Raw genomic sequence first — 11243 nt, 5'->3', positions numbered from 1 at the left:
AAATACTGTAATCTAGCAAACAAGCCGGTTGGGTGTGATGAATTTCCAAGGCTGGAGTTTTCCAGCTTTGCTTTTTCTGCTTTTTTATTTTGCTTTCTCTTTGTGTGTGCTTGTCCTACTGCATGAAATCTGGGTGGGGGGCAGTGACACCCGTTGATATAATCTAGCAAGATGCAATGAAAAAGCAACCCCCCCCCCTTTTCAACCACCTGCGAAAATGAGAGCGGAAACGTGGGCTAATAATTATGAGTGGTAGCGAATTCGCATCGGCGGAGCTTGTTGGCCGTCTACTCTTCCATATGGAAGGGGGGGGGAAGAGGAGAAAGATGAGCGGTTTAAATGGGATTCTGCTAGCCAAACCCCGCGCAAAATAAGCACGCTGTGAGCAGGATTCGAACCTACGCAGGGAGTCCCCATTGGATTTCAAGTCCAACGCCTTAACCACTCGGCCATCACAGCTCCGTATAACCGCTGCTATTACCATATCCAAAAGTAGATAATCGGTGTTGGGAAGAAAATTCGTTGGATCGTCCTTCCTTCCTTCCTTCCTTCCTTCCTTCCTTCCTTCCTTCCTTCCTTCCTTCCTTCCTGACAAATTTTGCAAGGGGAAAATTAGCTGCTATGGTTTGTAAAATGTCTAAGCAAGAGGGAAAACAGCTGCAAATAAAAATGATGACAAATATTCAGAAGCTGGCATTTTCCTGCAGTTACTGTTATCCCCTGGGCCATTGGTGGGGTCAATAGAAAAGGGGAAAATAACAATAATGGACTTGGCTGCTTTGCAATGCAGCATCATGCTTCATTTCATCCCCCTTTGGATATGTGAGTGGTTTGTAAGCTCCAGCCCTAAATCTATCACATATATTCGTAGTCGCGGCGGCGGCGGAAACCGACTTTTTCCCGAGCGGGTTCAGAAAAGCTGGTGAGAACAACAATACGGCAAGTAAAGGGTTAAGCTGACAGCCTCTTTGCCCGCAGCCAGAATGGCCGGCTCAGACTCGCCCGTGATCTCAAGCTCTCGCGATGGGAAAAAGCTTCGAGGTTTCCGAAGCGGTTGTCAGGGGCAACGGTGAGGCCTAACGGCGAGGCCCTGAGCCCGAGGGGCGGTATGCGGCGCTCGCGTATATCGAGCTTGGGGCCAAAATGGTTGGCGGGAGACGGGGGTGCAGTGGGGGAAGGCTTGACATGGTTGTTTTAGGCGAAATTTGGGGGGGGGGCTATAACTGCTCTGTCGTTTTTCAAATCAATTGTTTGAGGCGGGATTAAGGGCGCATGCGCATTTCTGCTTGCCTGACATGGGGCGAGGGTCGTGCGACCCCCTTTGCACCTCTTTTGGTGTCTAATCAATTAAGGAGGTGGTTGGGGGGGGGAGCGTATGACCTCTTTCTGGTGCAAGCAGGGTGGACCCCTCACCCTCCCATCCCAACTTTTAAAAGGATTTTAGATTGCTTGTAATAATAATAATAATAATAATAATAATAATAATAATAATAATAATAATAATAAATTTATTTATTTATACCCCGCCCTCCCCAGCCAAGACCGGGCTCAGGGCGGCTAACAACCAATAATAACAACAAGTTGATTGAAATACAATTTAAAAGATTGCGATACAACATTAAAACATTAGGATGCAGTCTCTTCATAGGAGGAGAAAGGAAAAAGAAAGGGGGAGGGAATCAGACTGATTCTAAGCCAAAGGCCAGGCGGAACAACTCTGTCTTACAGGCCCTGCGGAAAGAAATCAGATCCCGCAGGGCCCTGGTCTCTGTAAAAGTTTTGCCGCTTTTAAAATACAGTTTTATGTGCAATAAAAGATGCTGCCTGAATGTTCTTGGCGAGGCACTGTTTACAAAAACCGCATAGAACAGATCTTAGGGGGGGGAACACAACCTATGTTTTCATGGTGGCTGGTGGAAAACTGGTTTTGTTTGCTGTATTGCAGCAAGCTCATATTTTATTGTTGTTTGCTGCAATTGAGGTTTGTGGATCTAATTTTGCTGCTCATGGACCATTTCGTGCTTAACATTCGCTTTGTTCACAGATGGACGTATTAAATCGGGAGCAGAAAATGCGTTTCCCTCCAGATGCTTGGGGACTCCAGCTCCCAGCATCCTTGACCATTTGGCCATGCCGGCTGGGGCTGATGGGAGTTGGAGTCCATCCACATCTGGAGGGCACATGTTGGCTACCGCTGTTCTGCATAGTGGGGTCAAACAAAGGATGATACCTTTCTCTCTTTTGTCAAAGAATGAAGGAATTGATTTCGTATTTACGGGACCGCCTCTCCTGGTATGCCCCGCAGAGGACCTTAAGGTCCATGAACAACCATAGTTTAGAGGTCCCGGGCCCGAAGGAAGTCACACTATCCTCCACCAGGGCCAGGGCCTTTTCAGTGATGGCTCCGACCTGGTGGAATGCTCTGTCCCATGAGACCAGGGCCCTTCAGGATTTAACCTCCTTCCGCCGGGCCTGTAAGACAGAGCTATTCCGCCTGGCTTTCAACTTGAACTTAGCCTGATCTTTATTTCCCTTCTCTCTGGGATCCCACAGCTAATTCTCCCCTGGTCTCCTCGCTGGCCCAAATAGGACTAACTTAGCCAGCTAGCCCTGGTGATCATCTAATGTTTATTGGATGGATTTCCCCCCTAAATTGATTTTTGAATTCTGAATTTTATTCTTATTCATGTTTTTATACCGTATTTTATGCTGCTTTTACAATTAAGTGTTTTAAATTTGTTGTTAGCTGCCCTGAGCCCGGTTTCTGAACCGGGAAGGGCAGGGTATAAATAAAAATATATTATTATTTATTATTATTATTTATTTTGGCACTCTGTCGCTAAACCTGTATTTTCTTCATGTAGCACGTAAACGATAAATCATGCACCCACAAGAGACTGTGATGGCCATCATATTGGATGGCTTTGAAAGAGGATTCAAATTCATGGAAGATTGTAAAGCTATCAGTGGCTACTAGTCATGAAGGCTTTCTGCCTCTGAACAGGGTCTTGCTTGCGGGTTTCTATAGACATCTGGTTAGCCACTGTCAGAAATGGATCCTAGACTAACACACACACACACACACACACACACACTTCAGCAGCCAGGCTCTTGGGTTCCTACTGATGTCCCTGCCTCTCGTCTTTTACTGCCAGGATTTCTCAACTTTTGGGTGCTGGGAGAGACGATGCCTTTGGTCACCGGACTGGTTCCCTCACGATTCCTGACCCTCACGGCCCATTTGGTCATCGTCATCACCATCTTCTGGTCCAGGGTGAGAAACCTGTTCTCAGCCTCCAAACTCCATCCCTTCCCCTTCTCAACGTGCTCCTATTTCTTTTTTTAACGGTGTGGTGGGCCTTATGCTTTCCAAAGAAGAGCTTCTGTCTCCCACAAGTACCGTATTTTTCGCTCTGTAAGACGCACTTTCCCCCTCCAAAAATTAAGGGGAAATGTGTGTGCGTCTTATGGAGCGAATGCAGGCTCCATGGCTTCAGTGAAAGCAATGCGAAGCATTGGGTAGGCAAACTTAAGGCCCAGGGGCCAGATCCGGCCCAATCGCTTTCTAAATCTGGCCTGCGGGCAGTCCAGGAATCAGCATGTTTTTACAATGCTTTTATTTAAAATGCATCTCTGGGTTATTTGTGGGTCCTGCCTGGTGTTTTTACATGAATAAAATGTGTGCTTTTATTTAAAATGCATCTCTGGGTTATTTGTGGGGCATAGGAATTCTTGTTGTTGTTGTTCAAAATATAGTCCGGCCCCCCACAAGGTCTGAGGGACAGTGGACCGGCCCCCTGCTGAAAAAGTCTGCTGACCCCTGGACTAGGATCTGAGGGGGGACCAGGGTTCAATTCCTCACTTGGCCATGAAGCCCACGGGGTGGGTGACCTTGGGCCAGTCACGGCCTCTCAGCCAACCTCGCAGGGTTGTTGGGAGGATAAAGTGGGGGGAAACCATGTGCACCACCTGGAACTCCTTGGAGGAAAGGTGTAAATAAATACAAAATAGATAAAGCATAATGCAGTAGTAAAGAGGTTATGAGGCTACTGCTACCTTGTTCTTCTGATGGGTGAATGCATGGCCCAAACAGTGGTTTCTCTGTCTTCTGCAATCCAGGAAAACAATGTCCGCGCTTCCCTGCCTCTCCAGTGCACCCAGGAGGAGTTTGAGAACCAAGACACGGAGTAAGTGCTCTGCCTGGGACTTTCTCTACTACAGCCCTTCTCTGTGTACCTCTGCTGCTCTTCATTTTTTTATGCTTTTAAAAAGGTTTTTGGTTGCAGTGACCATAACTTGAAACAGGCTCCCAAGAGAAATACACTGATTTATTTTTGCAGGCTTTTCCAGAACATGCATTTAAAATAAGGGCGTAGATCCCGCTGCATCTTTTAAAGCTTGTTAATAATAATATTATTAATAGTAATCTGTTACTTATACCCCACCCGTCTGACTGGGTTGCCCTAGTTGTTAGGTTTTCAGATTATCTGAATGTTGCTTTGCTCTGTTTTATTTGTAAGGCACGTTGATTGTTTTCAGAAAGGTGGGATATAAATATTAGGAAAATATGTATATTAACAGCCCCTAAAAGCAAGCTGTTAAAGACAGAAAAATATGTGTTCCCCGCCTTCCTCTGTTCCTCTGAAAGGTTTCCTTTTGAAATGTGGATTTATGAATCTGTACTTGCAAGGTGTGCAAATAATAATGGTGAAAGCTCTCTCTCTCTCTCTCTCTCTCTCTCTCTCTCTCTCTGTGTGTGTGTGTGTGTGTGTGTAACGTCACATTGCTGTTCCATCGCCCTTCTCTCTCTGGAGCTGCTGAGAGCGCTGCTGTCTCCCAGCTCCTCATGTTTTTCATCATCTAGCAAACGTCAACCGATGGATGACGCTGATGCCGTATTTATTTATACCCTAACCTTTTCAGATTATAAACGAGAACCGCTGAAAACGTAGGAAAAGTAATCATTAAGGACACCGATAGAATTCAGACCATATACATATTAAAAATCTTTTTAAAACATAGAAGAGAAACAGCACCAGATAATGGCACCTCTCTGTCCCGCAAAAGGGTTGGGAGCTTGCTGTCTTCACAGCAGATGTGGCCACTGCTCCACCTAGCTGACAGCAGCCGTAAATCCAGGTTTAGATTAAAGCCCTGAAGGGGTGGGGGGGATGGCGTGAGAAGAGAAGGAGCAGGACTGCTGCTGGAGCTGATTATAGGCTGCCTCTTCTCATCCGAGGACTGACAAAGTTGGCCACGGATCTGTCTGTTGCTTCTGCTGCCAAGGCTGATGGTGCTTTAAATGTGCACTCGAGGGAAAGGCTTCCGCTTTTTTTAAAGGTGGTGGAGGGTTTAAAAAATAAAGGCAGGCAACAAGATGGGCCAATTATATATTTTTTGCAGTGGGAAATTCTAGACCATTAGCCATCAAGAGGAGCTTGTGTTTGCCTAGGGCTCTAATGTCCTTCATGCTTGGTATATTTGCTAAGAAATTCCAGGCCTGATCGTATTGCATTGGTGGTTCAGTGGTAGAATTCTCGCCTGCCACGCGGGAGGCCCGGGTTCGATTCCCGGCCAATGCATGACACCATAATTTTATAAACCTCTATCCTACCCGTCTTTTATTGCTTGCTTGCTTTCTACTTAACAAGTCCCAAATCATCCATGACCATTGCCCGTGCTGGCTGGGATTGATAGAAGCTGTGGTCCAAGCAGCAATCAGAGGCCTCTGGCTTTGTGGCTTGCCTATTGTCTCTGTTTGTGGAGGAATGACTGCTGGGAGGAGCGCAGAGAGGAAGAACACTGTGATGCATCTACATCGGCACAGTTGGATGCCTTCATCTGCCCCACCTGCAATAAAACATGTCTCTCCTGCATTGGTCTCTACAGCCACAACAGGCGCTGTAACCTTCCAGTAGTTTGACTTGACCGCCAAAGGTGCAGTCCTCCATTTTCTCCTGAGACAGACGGATGTCAACAACAAATATTGTGTGTGTGTGTGTGTGTGTGTGTGTGTGTGTGTGAGAGAGAGAGAGAGAGAGAGAGAGAGAGAGGATTTGGGCGCTGGGTGGGGAGAGAGAGAGACCGATTACTGTACAGTCATACCTCATGTTACGTTTGCTTCAAGTTACATTATTTCAGGTTACGTCCCGCGGCGACCCGGAACTACTGGAAAGGGTTACTTCCGGGTTTCGCCGCATGCGCAGACGCGCAAAATGACGTCACGCGCATGTGTAGAAGCAGTGAATCGCAACCCGCACGTGCGCAGACGCACCGCTGAGGGTTGCGCTCTTTTCATGTTGTGAACAGGCCTCCGCAACCAGAGGTACCGCAACCAGAGGTACCACTGTAATTGGGCTCAGGAAAGAATTTCAGGTTTTCTAGAGACACAAGACGTAACCCTCCCTGTGGTTTTCCTCCCTTCAGGATGGTGGTTGCCCTGTCGGTGACTCTTGGGCTTTTTGCGGTGGAGTTGGCTGGCTTTCTCTCTGGAGTGTCCATGTTCAACAACGTGCAGAGCCTCCTCTGTATCCTTTGAAAAGGGGACAGACTGGACGTAGGTTACGTGGGGTCTTTGTGGGGTGGGTGGCGGAGGGAAGCCACAGAGAGGGCGACTTGGACTCATCAGACCTGCAAAGTGAGGGAGCCAAACCTGAGAGCTAAAAAAACTGAAGTCAGATGCCCATGTTATCTCGTGCAGGTGGGCACCGGAAGGCGCTGAGGCCCATTGGATGCTCGCTCCTGGCCGCTTTGCCAAAGCACTTACGTCTCAGTCCGTCAGGCAGCGTTCTTCAGCCTTGCGGCCCCCGAGGTCATAGGGCTACAACGCCCATCATCCCTGACCCACTGGCTAAGCTAGCAGTGGACGATGGGAGTTGTAGTCCTACGACATTGGGGGGCGCAAGGCTGAGGAAGGCTGGTAGGCAGTTTCCGCGTGGGAACGCGGAAGTTCTGGGTTGTTGCCATCCCCTGTGTAGGCCAGCCCTGATGCCCCACAGCTGCCCCAGGAGGACTCGAGGGGTCCTGCCCTCCCTGTGTTGTTGCTCCCTGACTAAGTCTCCTTTCCGCTCCAGCCACAGGCGCCCACGCCTCTGCCGCCATCACGTTGCTCTTCTTCCTCTTTGAACAGTGGGACAGCGGCCTGTACTGGTGGATCTTTGCTTTCTGCAGGTCAGTCGGCGGCCGCCTCTGGTGGCAGAGCTTTGCGAGGCAAGGGGCTTCCTTTCCTTGCTGCCCGTCGCCGAAAAAAGAAAGAAATTGGCTCCAAGCCAAAGGCCAGGCGGAACAACTCTGTCTTACAGGCCCTGCAGAAAGAAATCGGATCCTGCAGGGCCCTGGTCTCATGAGACAGAGCATTCCACCAGGCTGGAGCCAGTGTTGAAAAGTCCCTAGCTCTGGTTGAGGCTAATCTGACTTCCTTAGGGCCCGGGACCTCTAGGGTGTTGCTATTTATGGACCTTGAGGCTCTCCGTGGGGCATACCGGGAGAGGCGGTCCCGTAGGTACGAGGGTCCTAGGCTGTGAAGGGCTTTAAAGGTCAAAACCAGCACCTTAAATCTGACCCTGTACTCCACCGGGAGCCAGTGCAGCTGGGAAAGCACTGGGTGAACATGCTCCCATGGCAGAGACCCCGTGAGGAGCCTCGCTGCAGCATTCTGCACCCGCTGGAGTTTCTGGGTCAGCTTCAAGGGCAGCCCCGCGTAGAGCGAATTACAGTAGTCAAGCCTGGAGGTGACCGTCGCATGGATCACTGTGGCCAGGTCGGGGCGGGAAAGGGAAGGGACCAACTGCTTGATGCGGCGAAGGTGGAAGAAATGCGAAGCAGAAGAAATGCAGAAACTGGGACTGCATTGGCCAGGAATGGCCGGCATTTCTACTCCAGAGAAAGTAGCTGGGTTCAAAGTGGAGAAGGGTGTCTTGGGATGTTTGTGGCCTCTGTAGGATCGACGTCCTTGCTGCTAGAAGGGACACCCACTACTATTTTATTCATTAAAATACACCAGCTGGTGGCCCTCCAGATATTGCTGAACTACAGCTCCTGTCATCCTTGGTCGTGGACCATGCTTGCTCGGGAGTTGTAGTTCAGCAACACCCGGTGGTCAAAGGTTCCTCACAACCGAATTACATCTGTCCCGATCTGTCCCCCAAATGAGCCCTCATATTTACTAATAAGCATAGGACTTGCTGATCAGAAGGTCGGCGGTTCGTATCCCCGCGACTGGGTGAGTTTCCGTTGTTTGGTCCCAGCTCCTGCCAACCTAGCAGTTCGAAAGCACACCAGTGCAAGTAGATAAATAGGTACCGCTCCGGCGGGAAAGTAAACGGCGTTTCCGTGCACTGCTCTGGTTCGCCAGAAGCAGCTTAGTCATGCTGGCCACATGACCCGGAAGCTGTATGCCGGCTCCCTCGGCCAGTAAAGCGAGATGAGCGCCGCAACCCCAGAGTCGGCCACAACTGGACCTAATGGTCAGGGGTCCCTTTACCTTTACTGTTGTAAATTCCTTTGGTATCTTGGATTGCCCCAGCTCGTGACTATTGGGGAGTGGGTCCCTGTGACCTAATTCACATTTGATCCAGCAAATGCTCAGAGGGGGAGTGGCTGATCTCTCATCCTTGGTGTCGGGATGGTTTCTTCTCTCCCAGTTCACCCCCAGGCGCAAAATGTCTGGCACCTTTCTGTGCCAGCGGAGGCTGCTCTGGTCATGTGGGGCTGCCTGCCACTGCAGGCCTCACTTTACAACACCAGTTTCCCTGACTGCTCCCCCCTAGCTTTGGCTGCCCACTGCAGTGCCTCCATCTGCCTCTCCTTTTTCGTCTTTGAGCGCTGGGAGACGGTCACGTACTGGTACATCATGGGCTTCTGCAGGTAGACTCTTAGCTCTGTATGTGTGTGGATATACCATACAGTGGTACCTCGGGTTACATACGCTTCAGGTTACGGACTCCGCTAACCCAGAAATAGTACCTTGGGTTAAGAACTTTGCTTCAGGATGAGAACAGAATTTGTGCTCTGGCGGCGCGGCAGCAGCAGGAGGCCGCATTAGCTAAAGTGGTGCTTCAGGTTAAGAACAGTTTCAGGTTAAGAACGGACCTCCAGAACGAATTAAGTACTTAACCTGAGGTACCACTGTACATTTTTCCATGTATAAGATGCCCCCATGTATAAGACACCCCCTATTTGGGGGGACTAAATTTAAAGAAAATGAGGGGAGATGGCCCAAAGTTGTTGAGCTTTTTTTAGGGGAAATTGCATGCGTGCCAATGAATGGTCAGGAGATAAATTTCATTCAGTTCCTAAACTGGCATATTGGCAATAACCACAATATGGTATGCTTATCTTATATGGTGTTCCATGTGTCACTGCTTTGAGGATTCTAATGTTCCTTGTATGTAGATATCATACCAGATGGAAAACCTGAAGGTATGGCATGATATCTAATTTAGGAACTGAATGGACTGACCATCCATTGGACTTTAATTTTTCAGGATATGTTCTGTTTGCATGATGTGTTGGTCTATGGAATTACACGTTGTGAGATATTATATGTTGAATTGTGTTTGAAATAGAAGTTACATAGTCAAAAACAGCCTGTTACGTTGTGTGTGTTGTGGGCTTCCCACAGGCATTTAGCTGGCCACTGTGAGAACGGGATTCTGGACTAGATGGGCAGTAGGCCCTTCCTATGTTTTCTTTTCTTTCTTCCTTTTTAATTTTTTTATTTATTTTGATTTTACATCTACATACATACACACATCAAATAATCAGAATATTTTTTTTAAAAAGCATATCAGCAATGAAAATGAAAAAAAAGCCTCAAAAACAAGCATTTTCAAATACAATTCTTCATAGCGAGTGCAAGCCGTCTTTTTGCAACTTCTGGCTTGACTCCTTGATTCCTAACACGATTCCTAACATGTTAGGAACCTCCCTATGTTTTCATATGTGTGTGTGTTTCACATGTTTGTTCCCCAGCCGTTGTTTTTCTCCCCCCAGGAAGGGGGAAGTCCTTTTCCTTAGCACTGACCCCCTCCCTTCTCTGTCCGTCTTCACCCCCTGACAGCGCCTTGCCTGCCGCTGTGGAAATACTGCTTTTCATCTCAGTCTTGGGCTTGAAGAAGAAGCCCCTGTGAAGCCCCCCTGCCACCCCAGAGGAGACCTTTGTTGGGGACGACTCCAGATGGGCAAGAAAACCAATTAGCAGAGCCAAGCTACGCTGGCACGGGGAAACAGAGACTGAGCACAGTTGGGGAGAACAGGTAGGATGAACGAGCCACCTGTTCGAGGGCTCTGGCCCTCCCTGGTATCACATTGCCAGCTGCCACCCACAGTTCCAGCAACACAGATCCGTCTCCTGCGCTGCGTGCTGCCTCCCCCCAGCGGTAATCGTGGTAACAGCGCCCGGTTGCTGCAGGAAGCCACGCGTTTATTCACACGTGCTTTTTCCAGCTTCCGGTCAAACGCCTCCTTCAGAAGAAATGGCGAAGACCAAGCCTGTAGCCCAATGGGCCGCCCTGCAAAGGGGACTAAGGGGGCATAACAGGTGTGTAAGATTTATTCAGGACATTTGATTGTAGTTAGAGAATGCTGTATGAGATTTATTACACTTTTTTACCTGAATAAAATAGCATCCTTCTTATGAATTCGCCACTTGGATTGCAATCATTAAAGTACAGTGGTACCTTGGGTTACAGACGCTTCAGGTTACAGATGCTTCAGGTTACAGACGCCGCTAACCCAGAAATAGTACCTCGGGTTAAGAACTTTGCTTCAGGATGAGAACAGAAATTGCATGGCGGCGGCACGGGAGGCCCCATTAGCTAAAGTGGTACCTCAGGTTAAGAACAGTTTCAGGTTAAGAACGGGCCTCCGGAATGAATTAAGTTCTTAACCCGAGGTACCACTGTAGTGTTGATGAAGTCTGTTGGTTTATGTAGATCAGCTGGGGCTGAAAACATTTGGAGAGCTGCAGGTTGGAGGAAGGTGATATCGACTGACTCTCATCTCCCCCTCCTTGCCTTGGCTGCTATCGCCAAGTTAAACTAGTATATGAAACAAGAGCCCTTTAATGGCTACGTAGTTCAATTCCAAGGATAACAATAATAATAAATTATTATTTATACCCCGCCCATCTGGCTGGGTTTCCCCAGCCACTCTGGGCGGCTTCCAACAAAATAATAAAAATACAATAAAACATCAGAAATTAAAATCTTCCCTAAACAGGGCTGTGAAATCTAGCTTGCTCC

At 48.5% G+C, this 11243-nt stretch overlaps 1 protein-coding gene across 6 annotated transcripts; it reads left to right on the top strand.

Moving 5' to 3' along the window:
* Positions 1-973: 973 nt before the first annotated feature.
* TMEM107 (transmembrane protein 107) lies at positions 974-10640 on the top strand. 6 transcript variants are annotated; one of them, XM_081168244.1, is made up of 6 exons: positions 974-1069; positions 3156-3274; positions 4120-4187; positions 6427-6527; positions 8769-8865; positions 10061-10640. In XM_081168244.1, exons 1-6 carry the CDS (start codon positions 1024-1026, stop codon positions 10128-10130), a joined length of 501 nt encoding a protein of 166 aa, XP_081024370.1. In that variant the 5' UTR covers positions 974-1023; the 3' UTR covers positions 10131-10640. The 6 variants fall into 6 exon arrangements, with proteins under 6 accessions (XP_081024370.1, XP_081024371.1, XP_081024369.1 ...); XM_081168245.1 differs by lacking the exon at positions 8769-8865 and adding an exon at positions 7074-7170 and having other exon boundaries at positions 974-1106; XM_081168243.1 differs by lacking the exon at positions 8769-8865 and adding an exon at positions 7074-7170 and having other exon boundaries at positions 981-1069.
* Positions 10641-11243: the final 603 nt, after the last annotated feature.

Source organism: Podarcis bocagei, assembly GCF_964188305.1.
Source record: "Podarcis bocagei genome assembly, chromosome: 13".
Lineage (NCBI taxonomy): Eukaryota > Metazoa > Chordata > Lepidosauria > Squamata > Lacertidae > Podarcis > Podarcis bocagei.
This window is presented reverse-complemented; position numbering and strand designations above follow the sequence as displayed.

Coding starts and splice junctions, on each gene's coding strand:
- TMEM107 (XM_081168244.1), top strand. CDS start 1,024: ATGGGAAAAAGCTTCGAGGTTTCCGAAGCGGTTGTCAGGGGCAACG. Junction 3,275..4,119: donor TCACCATCTTCTGGTCCAGG/GTGAGAAACCTG, acceptor TCTGCAATCCAG/GAAAACAATGTCCGCGCTTC. Junction 6,528..8,768: donor CAACGTGCAGAGCCTCCTCT/GTATCCTTTGAA, acceptor GCTCCCCCCTAG/CTTTGGCTGCCCACTGCAGT.